Below are 22,082 nucleotides of genomic sequence, written 5' to 3'. Positions count from 1 at the left end.
AAATGGAGATGCATGCATGGGTTAGTGGAAGAGTCTCCCTGTCATCCGCCAGGCTACTGAAAAAAAGTAGGAAGAAGGAAGATTTCCATGGAGAGGTAGTAGAGAAGACGCAATTATTTATAAAAAAAAAATAAAAATAATAATCCTGTGTTCATTTCCCAAGCCTTCTAATTACTTTCTACAGATTTAGAGGAAAGGTTTAACTCCAGACAGTGGCCTGAGACGGGGACTCCAGCGCGGTGCCACGGAACGGGTCACTCCTACGCGCCATGGGCAGAGCACCCCTCTAACAGAGATGCCGGACATACGCGTCACACAACATGCACACCGCAAAGTTTAGTTCAATTTTATTTTCCACTGTAACGGTTTTCGAATGATACATCATGCAGTCTGCCAGTGTATCCATCCATCTCTGATAGAATTTTAGAACGAAGATAAAAGACTTATCTCCACGGGATGGGGGAAGGAGGGTGAGATCTGCTATCAAGAGTTTAATACATTTCAGCATCGTTTGATGCAATGGCAAAAAATTTCCCCTTGTTACCAGCAAAACGTGTCCACAATTTATTTTTTCCTAAATTGAACACTACTGTAAAGATACATAGAGCCCAGAGAATACACATCTGCAGTACACGTTACACACTTTACAAACTAGACATGTAAATTCTACAGAATGCCTCAACCCCCGTGGTTCTCCCACAACGAAAAGTGTTTCAATGGACAAGATTGTGAGAGCGAGAGAGGAACTGGTGGAGCGGCGTTCCATCCTGCACAGCGGATGTTCTCCAGTGCGCTTCGCAGTTCGTACAGGCACAGTGAAGACGAAAATCAGAGCAAGGGTAGATTCAGATTATCCTGCCAATTTATTTTTGGATCCCTTCCATTTCCAGTGGAGATGTACTTCATTCCTGTTTACACAAAGTCTTTCTCCTCCAATAAGGGAAATTTAATTAGGCCTTTTCCTTTTGGACCTGTATGACCATTTGGTATAAATACCCATTTATTCAAATGAAACAATGTTCAGCTTAAAATTCTTTATTTCTTGTATTTCCCAGCCTTACTTATCAAAATTTCAGGCCAACGAGCATCTCAGTCCATTAGGCTTTATAAAAGTTACTCATAAGGTTCTCTAGGCACAAATTATTGAAGTTAAGTTTTTGTGACTTACTTTTTAGTTTTCAATATATTCAGGATAATCCGCTCTCACCCTTGCTGAGTTAAATACAAACTTAAAAATGCATCAGCCAAGATCTTTCCAGGCTTAAAACTTTCCTTGCTTTTGAGAAAACAAGTCGATGAAACACGAACTCAAGACAAACGCAAGATATTTGAACATATCATGAAGAGAAGCTCAAATGAGCAGGAAATACTTTTTAATTACTAGCAAAAAGAACAATATGCACTTTAGTTCCATCTGAAGTACGTTTTCCATTTGTGAACAGTATTTCCACCAAAATTTGTCCCATGCATGACATCTGAAGATGTGAAATTTAATTTGCGCTATACAAATCACAACTTTTAAATTAGTCTAGAATAAATATAACACAACATTCAAAGAGCAAAGAAAGTAAGATAGCATCAAGTAGTGGAAATGGCAGGAGACAGGTTTTGATCTCTGCAGAGCAGATGTGTGGTTTTCATTTCTATATATAAAATGTGTAAGACTTAAAAATGGTACAAAAGTTGAATATACAGTACGCAATACAAACTTAAGTTGCCTAATTAAAATAGGCTTACAAAACAAGAATCTGTATATAAGCAGAGTAAGTTCGATTGACGGAATTAATCATTTCCAATTGAGAAAATACCTTCAGCATTTCTTTTTGAGATTTTTAGCCTAAGGCATCTTTTCAGCGTTTCGGTTATAGAAAGGCCTCCGACAGTCTTGATGTAAGAAGTTAACTTGGAGAAACTTATATTGTTTTCGCTAGATGAACTGACTGGCTGATCAGCACTAGCACAATTAAGAGATGTCCAAGCTAACTTATTACTCAAACTGAAGAGAGACGTCTCAACTGACATACGGAACTAACGGTGATGCTGCGAGGAACTGAATACGGTTTTTAAGCTAATGCTGCATCTACAACATACTTCCATACCCAACTTTGAATTCGAGAGACAGAACCAAGGTTTCACTACAGTACAAAATCTTTGACAGCAATTAAGTTTGGTATCTTTTCCAAGACAACTGTTTTAGAACCAAAACAAGAGGATCATTAGTTCATAGTAGAAATCTCAGCTCTGAACAGCTGATACGATAGCACAGAGTAGTTCTGAATCAGTAATTTTATTAAAGATTGCATATGGCAAGTTCACAGTTCATTTTTCTGGCAGTGCACATGCACATAAAGAAAGAAAATATAAAACTTTGAAAAATACAAAATAAATTAAATACATGCAAATTTGCAACTTCATTAAATATTTTTAGCAAAACGCTCCCCAAAATAGTGCAACATTTAAAAAAAAAACAACAGTTAAATTAAATACAACTTACTTTGCAACAACCTAAATAATTTCAGTAGAAAAAAAAATATCGAAAGTCAATTCACCATCTTTCAAAACGCTCTACACTAACTAAATAGTTCTACGCCTACTAACAAACACGTTCAGAAATTTAAAAAAAAAAAATCAATCGCAAATTAAGTAAGAGCAAACGTCTGCAAAACAAGACTAGAGGGCTGTGCTGGGCCGTACCCTTCCTGGAACCCGCGCTCCGTTGGGACGCAGGGGCGCGTACTCTGCACACCTGCGGAAGGAGGATATGTGTGTGCGGCACAGAAGCGGGAGGAGGAGCAGGAGTTTATGCCGGCCAGCGGAACCTTCCCAGAACGCTTCCAGTGCCCCCCAGTGCTGAGAAGATGGAAACTTTCTGTCTGGCACAAAAAAGAGAGATCGGAGAAAGGCAAGCGATCTCATCCTTACCTCCGTGCGCACAAGCGTGCCATCCGTGGGACGACTTGCCTGTTGTAACTTACAATGACTTTCTTTTCCCCTTGCAATATGCTCTTCACCTCCTAACAAACGTATTCCCAAATTTGATCTGCAAAGGACGGCTTGAGTATACAACTCTCACCTCCTTTTGGACTCTCTCTATATAATTTTTTTAAGGTAGGGTCTGGGGTTTGGGGGATTATCTTTTTTTTTGCTTCTTTAAAGCGTCTGTTCTGGTAGGGGACAGTTCACTCCGGTACCTGAATTCCCGAGTGAATGGATCGGGGCCTGCCGAAGGCATGCGGGAAGGGGAAAGGGGGGAGATGCTTGTCGGCTTTTCCAAGACAAGATTTCCACAGCATTCTGAAAGCCTTCAAAATTTCATAGAGAACAACGCTTACAAACACATGGCTAGCCATCACACTCCAGGAAAACCCACCACTGTAGGGAGAACTACAAGCAGATCAGATCTTAATTTTAAGATAGGTCACACAGATATATTCATGTAACTACCAAACTTCAAAACCTAGATCTATACTAACAGATTTCTCTGCATCCCATTTGATCTTTACCAGGTACTGCAATAAAGGTTATTTTATACAGTCCAAAGATTTTATCAGGATATTACAAATGGTTCTTTGGGGAAATTTACTTCTGAAAATGTAAGCAGTAAAATTAAACCATATAGCAGCACATTTTCATCCCCTAAAAATATAAAATAATATGTATATTATACAGTAAATCAGTCATGACAGAGCACAATCACCTGCCTTTGATGGCACTTGGTCATTGAATAATTAATTCTCTGCTGCCAGAAGTCGGGATTTACTGACGCAACAGAGGACTTTGAAAAAGCATCAATCTGAGTGTAGAAGCCCCAACCTAACCAGCGCCAAGGGGTCAAACGCAGTCAGTGAGAGATTCTGAGTGGCAGACTTCCTACCGTTACTTAGATGGTTATGTTAAATACATTGTACAAGTATCTGTAGAAGAGTTGAGCTGAACACTTCTGTACACGTGGAGATCCTACGAAGCTCAAAATACCCGGGACCAGTGCATTGCAGATGGCTGTAGGACGCGCAGGATGAAGAGGGTGTGTTTCGGGTTGAAGAGGGGGGAAAAAAAGAAGCTAGTGACTTAATGACAGTCCTTAGCATGCTAAGTGGAACTGACCTGTCAAAAGAGAGCAAGAAAGGTAATGATACTTAGTGGAAGTTTGAGATTAGAAAGCAGATACGCCACGCGGCTGATCAGCTGACACCTACACTTCACAGAAAGGTGATGTGCGGCAACCAAAGAGCCACCGCGACAGCGAGGCAACGAGAGTCACAGAAAGCACAATTTTAACAATTCATGAAAGGAGGGTTTCAGTTACTAAATCTTGCAGGGGAGTTTTCTCAGATCTGTCCTTCCAGCCCACAAATTGGCACAGTCATAATGAAACAATTCTCTTCATGAAATGAATTCTTTGCCACCTGTAGCATAGCATTATGTATTGTCTAAATACATCCTTAAACGCTATCTAAAGGTCTAACTTTTTTATTTTCCTTTTATCTCTGTTCTTTTAACAGGATTTTTCTCTCCACTGGTCAGCACTTGGATATGCTGAAGAGCAGACGTGTGCATGTCTCATACACGTAAGGACAGCAACTGCAGCTGAGTTTGAAAGCTTAGTATGAAATGAAAGGCTGAAAAAATACAAATCCCAAACAATCCTTCTGTTTTATATGTCTCCTGACAGAGAGGTGTTTTCCTAATATATATATACACACACAATATAAAAAATATGTGTTTACAGAAATACATAAAACTATTTTATATAATATCCTGGTAATATATTATGCAATTATACTATATAATTTTATATACCATATATGCATATTATACAGGCATCTTTCTCACTAATTTTATAGTAATTGCATCCAGAAGCAAAGTTCAAGGCACGTTACCAAGTACAAAGGTGACTTAGAGTTGATTATAAAACATTTCAAATACAGACTTTTAAAAACTCTTGGGTTTGAATATTTTTGCCCCACTTTTCTCATTAGCCATATGTTACTTACCACATAAGTACCTGAATGTGCCGAGCACGTTTTTTAGCACATTAGCTAATATAAAATCAGCCTTACAGAGAGAGATGTGTTTTCCTCAATAAAGCATTTTCTTGTATAGTTATTTAAAAAAAATCTTTGCCCATATTCAAGATCAAGTTAGGAAAATAAATAAATACATAAATATCGATGCATCGGTGTTTTTAAATTTACCCTAAATTAACAGTGGGAATTGTAGTTGGCTCCTTAGTTGTCATCCTTAGTAACACCTTAAAGGAAACCGGGATGGTTATTAATTCATGCCTCTTAATGGCTAGATTAACTACGGTCTAGCTAATTAAATATGGTTATTCATCTTGCTCAAGGATGGGGAGGTGCTGGGAACATACCAGAAGCTTTAGGATAAGGGACATACAGACAAGAGTCTGTTTGCACAGCTTTTTGCACAAATACAGATCCCCGTACAACTTGCTTTAATATAATTTCCATAGGCTGTGATGGAGCATTACTCGTTAGTGTATCTTCGTGTCACTCCTTTCCTTCTCTTTTGAAATGAGGTATCAGACAAGTTTGAGCAAGGATTGGGAAGGCAGGAGAGGCAGATCAGCAGCTTCCTCCAGATTTGAAACAGGGAAGCACGCCCATCACCCACCCATCTGCCGCTGCTCTGCCTGTCCCGGGTTTCCGGGCAGCGCCCGAGCATCCCGGCGGTGCCAGCTTGCTCACAGGTCTAGCGACTGCAGAGAGCATCCCCCAGCCTGCAGCTCAGCCGTTGAGAACGGGGTTGCAAAAATGGTGACAGCAAACCTAGCAGTTCGCGTACAGCACCTGAAGCGCCCTCCAGCAAAGCCACAAGTGTCGAGTAGTATCATCCCTGCTTTCCCTGAGCCCCAGCCTCAGCTGTGCCCCCCCCTGCTAGGGACCCGCTGTTCTGGGGGGGGGGGGGGGGGCAGGCTAGGGCCAAGATGTAATTAAAGCGGACTCAAAGATGATCTCTGCTCCACCTGGAGAAAGCCCTCATTAAACCAGGAGCTGCAGAAGCACAGCGCCACCGCGGCTCAGCTCTCCATGAGCAACCTGAGCAACAGCACCTGCGTCCTCCAGACGGGGTGCCGGGGGGGTCTCAGCAGGTCCATTTCATGAAATTAAAGACAGAACTTGAGCTGATTTTCACTAACATTGATCTGGCCACACATTTTAAGCATGAAAGCCAGTTAAACATAGACTTCTACCACTTCGTGCATTTTTCCCTATATTCATGCCGGTCTGGCAGTTACTGACTAGCAGGCTGCAAGGGACATTCAAGTTTGCTCAGACACTGCCTTTATGCTTATTTCCATTTCTAAAACATATTATTATTATAGGTTTTCTTTAACGATTTAGAAATAAACATATGAAACCAGACTGTAGAGTGACTTGGATAATTTTGTGCAGTTTTTGGCCTAAACTTTGTGGGGCAGCATGAGGAAGTCAAGACAATTTGGGTCTTGCCTTGTTTGGTTTTTTTGGTCCTATCTAAAGCAAAATACATACCGTAGTTTTTGGTTTTTTAATTCCTGGCATTATTTGAAATACTTTAATATTAACCTTTTTTGAAACCTGCACTGTGTTTAGTTACGTTTAGAAACTCTGCACAATATACAAGTTGACCAGCAGAGAAACTAATGTACAACCATCCACGTGACGTGATTTGCAGCTATTCACATATGAAGAGTATCGGTTTTTAAAGTTTTGTCAAAATACTTCTCTCTGCAAAATTCAAAAACTTTATGAGATTTACACTGAAAATACATTTCAACTAATTTTGTTAAATCAGGAAAGATTAAACTGTAAGAACTGACTCAAAATTGTGCTATAGAAATAAACATTTAGAAATCCCCAAGGCCGTCTCCACGAAACCCTGGCATAAATTTAGCTACACAGTTGTAGCAATTCCAGTGCTACCTTCTGATGGAAATACACGCATAGTGCAGAAAAATACTGGTACTGCAGCACTCATCCTGTCAGCTGCACCAGTGTGACTTCCCTTCCTGATCATTTCCAAAATCTAGGTTTGAGGTACGCCCCAGGTAACAAATTCATTGCATTTGTATTTTCAAAAATGTCTGCAATGTAAACAGAGCGAGGAATTATCTCGTAGAGATCTGCAGCCACACCTTGGCCTCCCGAGTCTCCTGTTTAAGCCAGCTACTGGCAATTTGCAATTTCAGGACCACATTTTATTAACACCCACATTTTTTTTCTCTCCCATCTGCTACTGTTGTTCATCAAATGCTAGGCTTTCTGGGGTAGAAATCATCTCCTTACATCGTGCACGCTGCACCGCGGCAACGTGGCCCAGACTGGGCAAAGTCTGAGCTTTGTCCTGATTACTCTCACGGGTTTGCCCAGCTCTGCAGGACTTCATAAAAACACCAACACTGGCTGTTACTGAGGGTTAAGCTGCTGCATTAATAAATCATTATCACCGACCAGTCTAACAGTAATAAGTATCTATTATCTTTACTGTGAATGATGAATGAACCTAAGATAAATTGCCCCTCATCCTGGGATAAAATTTTTGTTCCAGAGATAGGGTATGTTACTTGACAGCAACATTTATGTAGAAATCCCACTTTTATTTCCCTGCTGTTAAAGGAATATAAAAGAAAGTTCTGTTCCAGTTCTAGCTGTGTAGAACTGTGCCGTTCAAAAGCATGGTGTAGTTCTAGAGGGCACAGAAATGTCTCAACGATATTATAGCAATAATCTGTATAAAATTTTCCCTCCACAAGTAGTACCTTTAGTAACACTCTTACTCAGGCCCCTGGACTTTCATCCAACAAGCCCAGAATTCAGATCACTCCAATACTCCCAAAATCCTTTGGCAGCCAAACAGCTGCAATTTGCCAATAACCTTCTTAACCGAAGGACCAAAAATGATGAGAACTGACCTTCTCTAATCACTGCCCTGCCTTAGTTTACTACATCTTCAAGCCATCTTTCTAGACGCCTGCAAAAAATCTAGAACTTGACTGTGTTTAAAAACCAATTATAAAGCCTAAAATATGGTTCTTTGAAGCAGTAATCATAGAATATCTTGAGATGGAAGGGACCCATAAAGATCATTGAGTCCAACTCCCACGACATTTCAAATTGTTGCCTTACACATAATATGTAATACATAATGCAGCCAGGTGTTAGACTCAATCTCGAGCAATAAGGAAACTTGACCGATAAAAGCCATAAAGGACCATTACTGTCAATTAAGGAAAAAAACCCACATACATACTTTTTAAATGGCTTCATTCCAACCTGTAGGGCTTCCATTTGGTTTTCAGAATTTTTTTTCCCATTTTTTTCAGAAACCATAAATCCATACGTTTACCCCGTTTCTTCTAAGATCTTCCATCTTCTTGTTCTCCACCTGTATTGTCCCTGAGCTCCTCTGCAACATGTCCCAAGCCTGGCCTGAACCCGCTCATCCTCCACCACCCTCAAATCTAGAATTTGGCATTCAAAACATCTGGTGCGTATTCTATGCCTTCAGATTGCTTTTTATTGACTTCCAAAGTCCTATCTTGTAGTACACCCATCTAGTTTTAAGTGTATTTATTTTGTTAATAACTTTTATTAATCTACAGTTGTTCTCCTGACGTGTGCCTATACCTAATGTGTGGCCTGGTGGAGTCTGACACCTAATTTCCTAGCAGATGGTATGTTAAAGGCCCACCCAGTTCAGGCAGGTAGCAGCTTTTTTTCCCACAGAGCAGCTGTTATATGTCTGGAAATATTTTACATGCCTCTGTATCACACTCTTTTCCCTTTGCGCTTTCACAGAGGTGGGAATGCAATGAAGTAGATGGACAGAGGCCATCTCGCTTGTGAGATGGAAAAGCCAATTTCAGTGCAGAATGAACTAAGGCACAAAAACACTCAGCAAAGACTTGCCCTAATTCATCCCCAGCGAAAATATGTTGCTTGCAGCTACAGGGCTCACGGAAAACACAATGAACAGAAACAATCTGCACAACACAATAAGAGCTTGAGTGTGATGTGATGGATGGTTTGCATGCACGCGTGACATGAAACATTCTCAAAAAAAAAAAAAAAAGAAAAAAACACCCAAGAATGCCAAGTGCCTAAAGGAAACCACATACTATTAGAAGAGAGTCATAAGACAGGATTAATCCTCAAGGATTAAAAAAAGCCAGACTTAGAGGGACAACTCAGCAGTCCCCTGCTTTTCACAGCCACTCACTACCATCCAACTGCTAGTATGCCTGTAACATAAAGTTATCATCTAAAAATAATAGCAGATGTAAAATAGCTCAGAAATATCAAGCATTTAAAGAAATACAAGGGAGGGGAGGGTACATGAAGCAGTCTATTAGGAATATGCTGCTCATTTTTCCAGGATGAGATTTGTGCCTAGGAAAAACCTCCAGGCCTTTGCAATTAAAGTAAAATATTTACATTTTTTTCTGAAGAGAGCTGAATGAGAGCACAAAAAAAAAGAAACAAAAGTAAAGTTTGCCAAATTGTGACACTCTAATTTGGAGAGCTCTGTGCTGCTGCCGCTTATGGCGGCTGCTCTACCCCTGTCCTAGGCTGGAATATCTCAACACGGAAACATATCCATGGTACAGAAAGCAGAAAATTCTGTTGGCAGAAGGAACCTCTGGAACTCTATTTTTACAACATGAGATTCACACCTCTATGTGTGAATTTCAGTACAGATTTACCAGGGCATTTCAGTTTATTAAAAAAGTTTTAAGTGAGATACCATTAAAATAAAAACTCTTACCAGCAGCTTGCAAAGGCACTCCTCACTTAAATTGCAAATTTTCACAGTTAAATTATCAGCAAAGGAGTCCTACTAAAACTAGAAAAAAAAATACTGTGGGTCTTCTAAAAGCAAGACTGAAATGTAAGAAAACTGGGTGATCAGTGAAAGAACAGAAGAGTAGGTTACTTTGGTCTTACTTCTCGTCTATTTGGTGTTGTGATAGTAGCTGGAGTTTGACATCCCTCCCCCTCGGATGGCATGGACAGCCGTTGGAGAAGACGCTGGGTAATGACCGGGGCGGATGGGCTTGGCTGCAGAGTAAAAGTAGGAAACAAAACAAGACGTTTAGCTTTCACACAAGGTTTTCTACCTCACCTTCTCGTCTCGTACATACCCCATTGTTTCCAAACAAGGAGCTGTGCTTGGCAGAGCAGTCCGTACCCTAGCTCCGCGGAATACAGCATTCCCTTACCTCAGCCAACAACAAATACACCCGTTTTCTGCTTGTAACAGAGCCATTTAACCATCCCATGCATGCCCCTCATCTCTGCAAAGATTATGGACTGTCTATGTAACAGAGGGAACCACTCGGTGGTCAGTGATGTACTTTCTATGTCCAAGCTGACTCTATATCATCCCAGAAGATGCTGAGACAAAGCCATCAATGGCTTTCTACAAGAGGCAGCATACGGCAGGAAACCTTGTGTTTCTCTCTCAGGTTTTAAGACACCAATATTAGCATCGCCACCCAAAACATTATCCTTCTACTTTAGCAATTCCAACAAATAATTGCAAAAATTGTTCCATCTTAAACACTTTTTGATGTATTCATGCATTCAGATCACACCCCACAGATATATCAAGCATCCATATTATATGGAAGATTTTTGACTCTACACAGCTCAAATTAAATCACAAGGAGGAGTGATCAGGGAAAAAGCGAGGAAGGGATAAGGTCCAGAAAGGCAAGGAAAGAATGAAAGCAGAAGGAGAATACGTGGGGGAGGAGGAAGAAAGTGAGAGACTAATTTAAAGAGACAAGTTTTCAGGTCACTAGAAGGGCACACAAGACCCATTATGCCATTTATTTACTGAGTTAAATAGCAGAGGCACTTTAAACTTTAGGTGGGGCAGATTCTATTAAAAAGTGAAGCCTTTGAAGGTTCCCGTGCAGCTGAGAAGCAGACCCCGTGGTTTGCCCTGGTCTGCTGCTTTCAAAGCGCTCTCTATTTAAACATGAGCAAACAGACCAACCATGAAGTATGTGAGCAACCGCTAACCCTTTAGCTCCATGTCCTTACCAATTTGAGCGGAGTGTGCTCTCCGTGCCATGTTTTTGGCTCTCACAGCCTCCTTAATGCGATCTACCTCCTGCTGGTACCGTTTGCGGTCTCGCATGGCGTTCTCCTTGGCCTCCTTCAGTGCGCTCTCCAGGGCCTTAACTCTCTCTGCCGTAGCTCTAAGTCGTTTTTCCAGCTTAGGAAGCTCACAACGAAGATCTGCATTATCACGTACCAACTGCAAGAAAAGAAGTTTCAAAAATATGCTATGAAAAAGTTTATTCCATTCAACACAATTTCACAGATCTGAGCCTGAAGGGTGAGGGCTCCAGGACAAAGCCTGCTACCGCAGGGCACTCTACTGCCATACCTGCTTTTCTAGGCTTTCAGAGCAACTGCAGCAGAAACTCTGCACTTCTTCAGAACGCAGAATATTTCACAAATACTTGATCACCTCATTATTTCAAAACTGCAGTGTTTAACTATGGCTTATGCACAACACTGGGTATCATTAAATATTCACCATCTCCACCGGTTACAGCATGCTTACCTACTCGATCCCTACTCAAGCATATGGGTAAATTGGAAACTTCAATGCCTCAAACATCGCTAAGACATCACTTAAGGCCTGTAGTTATAGACGTGATGATCATGTGCAACTCTGAATTCATGCACTTCCTCAATTAAATACGAACCTGAGCAAGAGCTATCGCTTATCAGAATAACATCTAACTTTCCATGCAACAACAGCCAAGAGAGAGGATTGATTTTTTTGATAAATAAAAAACTGATACAGTTAGAAATTCCAGTACAATTTCTACTGAAGGAATTATACCACTACTAGAAGTCAACGGAAAACTGCTCCAAGGAATGATTCTCCCTCTTCTGGAGTGAAGGGAAGACAGTGGTTTAACTACCACATTAATAACACAGTAAAGCAACAGCACGTACTGACATTCACACCTTGTTTGACAACCAAAATGTTCTACACCTGCTAGTCCAGGCTGAGTGCCAGAAGAAAAACACAAACAAAGCTAAATAAAAATTGTCACAATGTGCTTTTCCTGCAAGTGTCGAACCCTTGTTCTACGAAATAGTTATGATACGAAATAAAAGCAGGATGATATCACTTAGGGTCAAGTTCAATATCATCTTTCCCTCTAAGCTTCTTAAGAGATGTGGCCTCCTAGTTGGTTTTGAGTAAATACACGCTAATGAGAGCTATAAAAATCTGTATCTGAAAACCCAGCAGATGCGTGAACTGAGTGCAAAAAAGGCAAAACAGTAAAAGGAAAATCACTCCTAACATGTCCCGATTTCCACATTTAGAAACTAGGTCTTTAAACCATCTGTTCACTGAGAATCTCAAAATATTGAACCTTAGCGGACACTTGTCACGGTCCGGCACTGCTTTTTTGGTGGTTCCACAGGAATAAAGCAGATCTCAGAGAACGCTGTGTCTCACTATTAACAGTTTCCAAAAACTGCACTGGAGAATGTTATGTCACTCTTCAAAAACGAAATCAGAAGAATCTGAACTACGTTGTGCTCTGCACCTGAACAGTGGGACACAGTTCAGAAATACTGACATCTGTCATCTGATAAGAGGCAGAAATGATCCAGTTTTATCTAACGAGGTGCTGCCTAGATATATACATGCATCATTGATATAGACACACTTCCAGTAGGCAGAGGATAAGGCTCTTCCCTTGACATATACCCAAAACACTTGCCTACCACACATCCCCTTCACCTCACATTTGCACAGTGAGTACCAAGGGTGAAGGGCTCTCCGTAGCCCTTGTCTGAACAGCAGAATTCCAGAGAAAGGAGGAACTCCATGAAACAGGGAGGAGACAGAGATGAACATGCCCAGAAATGACCAACCTCAGCATCCCAGGGAGGCACCACCCCTTCAGCACTACAGAAAACCTTTATTTCTTTGCTTCCATACTCTGTGGGTTGACTCCACCCAAGTCACCTCCAAGGGTGCCTCTAAAGCAGCTTCAGACCAGGAGTCAAAACCAGGGATACACAATCCATCTAGAAACCTGCTAGCAGCACACAAGGTAATAACAAACACTTTATTCTGGTTTTTTATGCATTACACCAATACAGTGACAATTAGTCTTGCCAAAGCTGCTAGAAAAAATAATTGTCCGTTTAACACATCCATAAGAAGTACGGACGGTGGGAAGAGCAGCTCTAACACCAACTCCTAATGCCAAGAATTTTAGTTTAGATCTAGAGGTACCATTTCCTCAGACAGTACATGTTACCTTCAAAAATGATCCTTTTAAACATGCTTTTTTGGATGGATGGATGGATGGATGGAAGGAAGGAAGGAAGGAGAGGAGGAAGGAAGAAGAGGAGGAAGGAAGGAGAGGAGGAAGGAAGGAGAGCCCCTACCTGTTTGTGAACCTTTGTAAGCTGTTCCAGGTTGTTCTCAAGAAAGGAAATTTTCTGCTTCTGCGCAGCACTTCCACCTCCGTCATCGCTGTCAAGTTCAACGCTCTGCACAGAGTTGCAGCATTCAGCACAGCCAGGCAGAAACTCAAGAGGAAGCTCAGGTCTTTTGTGAATTTAAGCTTCCCAAAGGCAGAAAAGCCTTCCAGAGCCCCAGATTAAAGAGAACTTATTCTACCTGTTCATTTTATGTTCAAGAGCCACATTCCCCCCAATAAAAAAGATAAACTATTGTTACCAAACAATTGTGGGGGGATCCTGAATAGGAAAATCGTAGATTTTACTTGGGAAAACCCCTTTTCCCTCTTTTTTCCCACTCCCGGGAGACATTTTTGTGTAAAAATTCAACCTTTAAAAGAAACCAAACTATAAAACCTCTTCCTCAAAGCTACTCTAAAGGACTGAAAAGCATTGCAAAGCCTTTGACTATTTATCAGCTCTGACTCTTCTTCAACAGTTAAAAATCCATTTATTCCTTCAAACAATAATTTTGCAGGAAAAGCTGACTAGTCACAAGCCCACAGAAAGAAAGGGCCGCGGCATAAGGTAGTGCAAATTATATTGAATAATTTCTGGTACGCATTGGTACCACCTTTGAGAATGTGTAACTGAACTGAATTGGATTGGTTCATTTCACCTAACCACCAAGACTTGTCCGTAACAAATTAGAACCAAATAAAAGTTAATTAACATCAGAACAGTTTTAATCTTATTAGTCGTTGTTACTGAAAAAGACAATAACCCACTTTGTAACAACACAAACTAAAAGCTTCCAGGAAACCACAAGAATACTGAAAAAAAAAGATAAGACTTTGGTTTAAAAGAGTATAGTCTTACTTTTTTAACGCGGGTGGTGAGGTCTTGCACAAACAGTTTGCGTAGGTTGTGAAGAGTCTGAAGTTCTCTTGCCTGGAATCAAAATAACAAAAAGAAGAAAGCACAAACCAGTAAGAGATAGTAAACACTCTGGTGTAAAAACTGAGTCAATAACATGGCTTTACTGTGATTTATTTACAGAGGTGAACCTGCCTGTAGGTATACGCAAGCTCACAGAAGGGCACTGCCCACGCTGAAGAGCTCTTGCACCTCCCAAGGCGTTCACCACACCAAAACTACTTTGGAAAATATGTCAGCTGTGTCTTAGGGCGCGGGTAGAAACAGGAGAAAGCTGAAGTCTCACAAGTTGGCCACGGTTACACACATCTAGCGACGCGAAAGAGCTCTGGAGTCACTCTGTAGCAAACGCATTGGCTCGCTGTGAATGCTTATTCACAGGCACTTAACACGTTTAAGTGCTTTTTCAGTTTTGGCAAAAATCCAGGCTTTCCCAGATTTTTTTTTTTTTAATATGTATCAACTTCTCAGGCTGAGCAAAATAACGGCCTGACTCCAGACTGGAGGTGTGACACAAGAAGTGGCAGCCCTGCCCCTACTCCCAGAAGGACGGAAGCACTAATCCATGTGCAGGAAAGGGAACTATGTGGATAGGCAGCTCACCCCAGCCCCGTACTGCGCCAAAGCCATGCTCAACTCTCTTTCCAAAGTTGGTAAGAGCAACCTTAGCTTTCCCGTTTTATGCTTATCCATTCACAGACTGGAATTTAAATGAATTGCTCAATAAGCTCCACCATGACTACAAGCTTTTGATCTCGAATTTTTTATCTTTCTCTCTCAAAAGAAAAAGGCAAAACTGAGTAGAAACCAAAAAAGAGAAGCTTCCTTCATGGACTGCTAGAAACCGTACATTACAAGCCCAGTTTATGTACTGTGAGTGATGTGGTACCCAGCAGGGGCACCCTGAGCCACTCTGAGTCACGCCCAGCTGCAGAGCAGACCCCTCCCCGAGAGCTCCCATTCGGGGTGCTGCCCCAGCAGGCTCCACCCCGGCCCCCCCCCGCCCCAGGCCCCCTTCTGCTTCCTCACCAGCCCAGTGCTGGGAAGGAGAAAGAACAGTCCCACCAAAGTTTTGGTCCCACCAAAACTGTTCTTCATCCTTTCCTTCTCAAAGTCACCACCCAACCGACACACGGTGCCCGTGGAACCTGGTGTCTCCCCACACCAACGGGCAGGGATGAGCCCCTGTTTGGCCTTTGATGGCTCAGGTTTTCCTGTAATTCTCTATGCTTGATTTTCAATTCCTGCTGCAGTAATTATTAAAACTCTAACAAAGTGAATAAAATTTTAATGTAAGATACTTCAAAGGTGTTTATTCAAAAATATAAAAAGCCACCATCTGGGTTTCTGCAAGCTGACGGTATCGTACTGCCTAACTCTGATTTCCAGCTGCCTAATTCATTTGGCAAACAGGGACAATCAAGTCTACGTGCAAGCTCTGTAAGTATCTAATGAGTACAGTTCATATCCAAAAGGTTGGTTAAATCTGTCCCTCGCATGAGTTTATTTACCAAGGCTTATGTGTGTGGGAGCCATCGGGAGCCAAAGCTGAAAGGATCTGAGTAGTTCAGCTTCAGAAATGAACTCCAACTGATCCTGAGGCCACTATCCACTTAATTTTTAAAGCATCACACAGAGAAGAAAATGCTGGATTTGAGTTATTAACCATGTTAACACTAGCGAAAATAACTTTATGATGCCCCTAAACCAGCTATGGTTTTGACCAGCTTCTGAGATCTTTGAGAAAGCTTGCATATTTTATAGACAGGTAAAAACGTAGCTTCCAACAAAACTGTGCAGCAACAGCTTCACGACTGAAGTCATCCATCGCAGATGGCATTTCTAACATCGCATGCGCAATATCATATTTCTCGGTAAGCTGTTTCCCTGGTCACGTTAGAGGCAGGTATGTACCACCTAATTGTAGCTACGCTGTTCCGTACGCTGGTTATTTCAGGTGACTGGAAGGAACAAGGACAGCAAAACAAACGAGTACTGGTAGACTTATCGATGATAGTTATTCACAGGAGGCAATAATAATAGTATTTAAGCTTAAATTTTAAAATTCAATTTCAATAATTTGGCAAAATGCACAAATTTAGCCTATTATGATATAAATTGTTAACTTCCTTGGGCACAGATAAAAGTGTTTGGTAATACATCAGTGATGAAGACCTAGGGAAAAAAAGCTCAATAATGTGTAAGTAAGACATACCACTGTTTCCTCCAGGCCCTTAAGATCTTCTCTTGCTTGTTCCCTTTTATCATTAAGCAGTCTAGAAAGATCACAACATTAAACACAAATCAAAAATGTTGAAGTCATAACAAGACAGAAGAGAATCAATCAACATTCAGTTTGAGTAGAACATCTGCAGACGTCAGCAAATTCTACATGTCTCTGCATCTGTAATTATTCTTCCGACTGTCCCAAATACACAAATTTCTCACCTGGAATGGCTGAGTCACCATCTCCATTTGTTGTGTCCACACACGACATTTTTATCTCTCATTTCCAGGAAAAGCTTTTACTCAGATGTCTGATTTACTACCAGCCCAGCCCAGCCACCCCCAAAGCCCCAGCTTCTTTCTTGTTTGTTTTTGCCGTGCATGAATAAATAGGGGATTTAACTCTTGCTACAGTATTTCATAAAATTGGAGCTCTTAAAAAAAAAAAATCTTTTTCAGATTTTATCAATTCACTGTTAAATCAAATGCATTATTAAAAAGTCTATGATGTAAAAATACGTAGTAATTGGTAATAATTTTAGTACTGTATGTTGGCTTTGTTACTGAAATGGTATTTTCAGTGTGAATATTTCAACATAAACGTTTCTCACTAGGACATTTCCTGTGGACACGTTAAAAGACACTATATTCAAGGACACCAGATGAGAAAACTGTAGACTTACATGAGCTTTTCCAGCTTCATTTCTCTTTCCTGGTCCTCAATTTTTAATTTATCATAATCAGCGCTCAGTTTCTCTTGTTCCAATTGCAGCTTCTGATTCATACTGAAATGCGAAAGTAAGAGTCAGTACAGCTCAGTCCTGAACCCCACCAAGGAGTGTGGGGAAATCTCCATAAACAAAACTGGCTTAGACAGAGAAAGTAAAGCTGTAACTCTCTACTGAAAAATTCTGAAAGACATTAAGAATAAAGAACCTGAAGAACAATAGCTTTTATGTAAAAACATTAGATAATTAAATACAGTGGCTTGCTTTCTGTATCTTAAAAGGGCACATACTGTTCTTGCAGTCTTTCTGTCCTGCTTCCCCATGTTCCTATTTCCCTGGTTTTAGTCTTTGGCCACAAAATAAATATGATGAAAGAATAAACGCTACCTCAGGATTGCCTAGATTTTATGAACACTGACAAACCCGAGAGTACAGGAGCAAAGAACTCCGTTTCTCAAGTGCTGGAGTATCTGACTAAGAGAGTTACGTTGCCGTGTCAGGAAGAAATATTAAGGGTGCAAAAAATGGGACACATTCGAGCCACCCAGACTTGCAGAAAGTCTGTGGCAGAACTACTTACTACAAGAGGCCCTCAAAACTTTTATCTTTTAAAATCTGTTCTCCTCCAAGCTTCTCGTATCTACTGAGCTGCAGGTGTAACATTATGCTTTCTTTTTCCTCTCTATAATTTTATGGACTTGTTAAAGCTCCACAATAAAGCCCTAGGCACTGTAATCCACTGTGCAAAATAATTAGAGGGTTGGCTGTTGCATGTAAGGACACTACTTTCTGTGAGACACAGAAATATATGGACATCAATTAAAACGAAAAAAACCCTACAGTGTCACAGGACAGGACCAGAGAAAGTGATGGAGCGAGTGAACATACTCTCTGATTTCGTCAATTATTTTCTGCTTCTCTTCAATTTCATCCCTCAGCCTGGACAGCTGCTTCTGGTGGGCTTCCCTGTGACTCTCCATCTGCTGCTCCAGGGCCTTCTGCAGAGCGCAAAAACCACAGCCATACGTGAACCAAGTAACACACCGTTAAGCTTCCTTCGTACGTGTCAGCTAAATCAACCTTTCTTTCTGGATTTGAGGGAAGCTTATCAGACCTGGTTAATTCAGGAGTCTGCCTGGTAGATCATTCTATGATTACAAAAATGCATCTACTCATCCAAGCATTTAATTCAGGCATTTTTTAGCAACAGATGTACACCAATTTCTACTCATTTTCTTGCAAGAACTACCGCATGTGAAAGCCAGGGTGTTAGTACATCAAGTGCCAAGAATGACACTGTTTTTACCAGTCCTCTCTTATTTCACCTGTTTATTCACCATGAAAATATGTGTTCAGCTATCCTTGTGACAGAAGTAAAACCCAAAACACCCTCCCCCTCTCTGAAAATTGTTTATCCATAGCCCTGTTATTTAAATTCCACGATTAGGTATATCTCAAGTAGCAAGAAAAACTCCATACATCTCTTTAAATTGCTAATAAAAGACTTGCTTTTTTCCTTCCAAATGTAAGGAATAACTATACAACTGTTTTAATAACTTTAACTTTTTATAATGCAGGTAAAAGTTATGAAGCTGACAAACCTCCATCACTATCCCTTTTAAAATTGTGCTTTTCCTTTTCCGCAATTTGCAACCCCATCAGAAACACAACACGCACAATTTTGCCTAAAATTTCTTCTTTGCATTCCCGAGGAAGACAAAAATACCAGAAAACAGATTGATGTTTGATTATTATTTCTAGGAGAGAGTCAGAATTCTTGCCAAATTATTTGGGAAAGAGGTCTGGCCTCTTTTTTTATCAAATTTCAGTACCTGAATTATATTAACCCCAGCAGCCCGATTCGCTACTTAGCAAATTGACTTTCAGCGGAGTTCCACTGGCAAAAAATTAGAGTAACATAGAGGTGAATCAATATCCTTTTTCAATCATACGTAACAAAACTGTTGTCAAGGACGGATAGGGGCTCTTAAACTTTGGTTATCCGGTCGTGAGATTTGAAGAACGCAGGCACCTCCAATTCAGCAAACACAGGCCACTGAACCTCTCTACTCCTTGAAGCTGGCTCACCTTACACGCTGGTGCCAAAAGATGCCCTCACCTCAGATATTCTGGCTATAACTTATTTTTTTCCATAATTTGATCAACAACCTCAATACTAACAAGTTCTCTAATTTCACATTGCCAAGGTCGCTCAATTACATGAGGTCAGGTTTTCTAACAGAGGTTGGCAATTCTGACAGAGGCTGGAAGGGTTTTCTAAAAGCACACAATGTGTACGGGAAGACAAAATTACACCCTAATTATCAGCTTAATGAATGATCTCACTGACAAATGCCCTCTAAAATTGCCGCACAACGTACTACCTTCATCTCCTCTGCGTCCTGAAGCCGGGTCAGATGCTCCTTCTCCTTATCCTTGAAACTGACTTCGTGCATTTTTTCTGTTTAGAGTTGGAGACAGTTGAGAATTAACCGCATAGTTCCAGGATGTGCTACATCCAGCCATTTAAAAAAAAACCACGTTCCTCTTTTTGCAGGGGGCAGTGGGATCAGGGAGACAGCATTGGAAGGGCAGAGACAGCCATGGTTTGCAGTACCCAACCTGTCACCATACTGCCCCAAACCCCCTTTTCCTTTACTAACAGCCCACATGGTTTTCAGCCCATCCAGCTCCTTTCCAACCTGCTCTTGTCTCCTTGTAACCCTATTTATCGCAATCCTCCTTGTCCCTTTTCACTTTCTCCAGGGAAACGGTGCCACCAGAACCAGGTTATATCTTAAAAGTGGGGTAGGAAAATCAGGAGATGGAATAAAAAATTTATTCTAAAAATAGAGAAGATGTTAAAAAAAAAAAAAAAGTCTTGTCACCACCTGCTGCTCCCGGAGTCAGAGAAGATCCCTGGTGCAGAAATCCAGAATAATGTTAAGGCTACTAGGTCACATTGTAATTTTACATAAACCAGGAATTTAGCAATGCTACAAGAACTGCTTCTGATACACATTTTCCACATTAAATCAGAAGGGGAGAAACCAGCAGTTCTTAAAATGAATCCTGTAGAGGAGCTAGGAAAGACACACCTTTTGCCTGACCCTAAGGGAAGCACCTTCCTCTTGAACGTGGCAGGGCATTTGCCAGAGGGACAACTGAAATTAGACGGATATCCAAGAATTTACAGAATAAAGATTTAGCAAGATTGATTGGTGCTGTTTGGCTAAAGTATTTGGGGTTTTGTTGTTGTTGTTTTAGGGTTTTTTTAAAATTCCTCACATCATTAAAGCACAAGGTGAAGCTTGTCATAAAGTTTTTGATTCTTTTGAAAAATTAAGTTTCTCTGTATTTCATGAATGGGCTAGGCTGAGAGGGCTAATTCTGGTTTTATCTGAAGTGTAATGTACTACGAGGAAGTGCAATGTGTTAAATATTCTGAATCACAATTTTACGTCTTCACTGCAAAATACTACGCAGACAATAAAATATTGTAGGACTACTGCACATACAATACTTCAGCCAATACTGAATTTTCTCAGACATACTTGGTGAAAGAAATGATGACCACAAGATGCAATGTTGTACCTTGAGCACGTAACTTGGCAAGTTCTTCATTGAGAGAGTCCTGTGACTCTTCCAGCTGCCTTCTCTTCTGCTCCATATTTTGCATGTAGTCTGTAAGGGACTTGATCTTTGCTTCATGCTTTAAAGACACGGGGAATAGCAATGAGAGGTGAGTACCACAACTTGTTATCTAGGAATTCAGGTACTGTCCTACATAAAGGAGGAAGAATAGAAAGCTCTCCACATCCAGAGCTGATGACTAGGAGAAAATACAGCGAAAGATCTGAGAAGGAGCTAACGGACCCAAACAGACTGCATTTGTAAAGGTCACACGTAGTAGTCCAAGACATGCTGAACAGTGCAGGTGGTAATTCCAAAACATCATGAGAAGCTCATGACTTGGTGTTAAACAAACAGCAGCAGCTTTCTAAAACCAGCTGAACGCTGGGCTTCTGAGGTGACTTCTTGGATGCCTCAACCTGCAGAAGCTCAGATCGACTCTCCCCAGCCATCCTGATGATTTCTTTCTTGTTAACATGGAATCATAGAATCATAGAAACATCCTTTTGAATGAGAAGGGCTTATGTGAAGCTATTAGAAAATATTAGCTATTAGAAAATAGTGAAGAATGTAGGGAAAACATCAAAAATTGAATTAAAATTTTCTAATTTGGGGATAAAATTGAGATACTACCTGGGAATTATTACATGCTATTCATAAGGCCACTGAAGCACTTGTTCACTTGGTCCACTGTTCTCAGCAGAGAGGGGCTGAGACCTCTGGGTTGGTGCTACTGTAAAGATACGCTTACAGCTACAGCTGTATTAAGTAGAACTTAGTAAAGCCATTCTGCTGCAGGACAAGAGGCTATCCTTCTTCCAGGGTTTCTTTGAATAGCTGGTAGCAAGTGAAATACAGTAAACTGGATTGTCTCCTGCCTTTTGCATGTCCACTTCAAAGCAGTTGATCCTCTCAAAGCATTAGCCCCCTCCCCTGCAGCAGGCTGCAGCAAGTGTCACTGCTTGTAACTGCCACCCACTGTGAAGCCCTCCTACCATCCGGATTTCTAACCTATATGGCAATGTTTTCCATAATGCATTATTTTATATATTGCTGCCGAATTGTCTTGGTAGCATACTAACAGACCAGATACGGGGGGCTCTCT

The 22,082-nt window shown here is 40.9% G+C and overlaps 1 protein-coding gene across 4 annotated transcripts in view; it reads right to left on the bottom strand.

Moving 5' to 3' along the window:
- Positions 1-330: 330 nt before the first annotated feature.
- KIF5C (kinesin family member 5C) overlaps positions 331-22,082 on the bottom strand; it is an 85,413-nt gene continuing 63,661 nt past the window's right edge. The window contains exons 17-27 of one of the 4 annotated variants that reach the window (XR_012588228.1): positions 20,939-21,056; positions 19,729-19,805; positions 18,233-18,342; positions 17,300-17,401; positions 16,606-16,666; positions 14,334-14,405; positions 13,440-13,544; positions 11,052-11,268; positions 9,937-10,061; positions 9,769-9,846; positions 3,145-4,104 (exon numbers count right to left, since the gene is read on the bottom strand). Coding sequence is in view for 2 of the 4 variants with exons in the window: in XM_074593915.1 (XP_074450016.1) it covers positions 9,955-10,061; positions 11,052-11,268; positions 13,440-13,544; positions 14,334-14,405; positions 16,606-16,666; positions 17,300-17,401; positions 18,233-18,342; positions 19,729-19,805; positions 20,939-21,056 (969 nt within the window). In the remaining 2 variants the exon portion in view is untranslated. Of the gene's footprint in view, positions 4,105-9,768; positions 9,847-9,936; positions 10,062-11,051; positions 11,269-13,439; positions 13,545-14,333; positions 14,406-16,605; positions 16,667-17,299; positions 17,402-18,232; positions 18,343-19,728; positions 19,806-20,938; positions 21,057-22,082 lie in introns of all 4 variants that reach the window. The other 3 variants (XR_012588227.1, XM_074593915.1, XM_074593914.1) reach the window with 3 other exon arrangements.

Source organism: Larus michahellis, chromosome 7 (assembly GCF_964199755.1).
Source record: "Larus michahellis chromosome 7, bLarMic1.1, whole genome shotgun sequence".
NCBI classification, from domain to species: domain Eukaryota; kingdom Metazoa; phylum Chordata; class Aves; order Charadriiformes; family Laridae; genus Larus; species Larus michahellis.
This window is presented reverse-complemented; position numbering and strand designations above follow the sequence as displayed.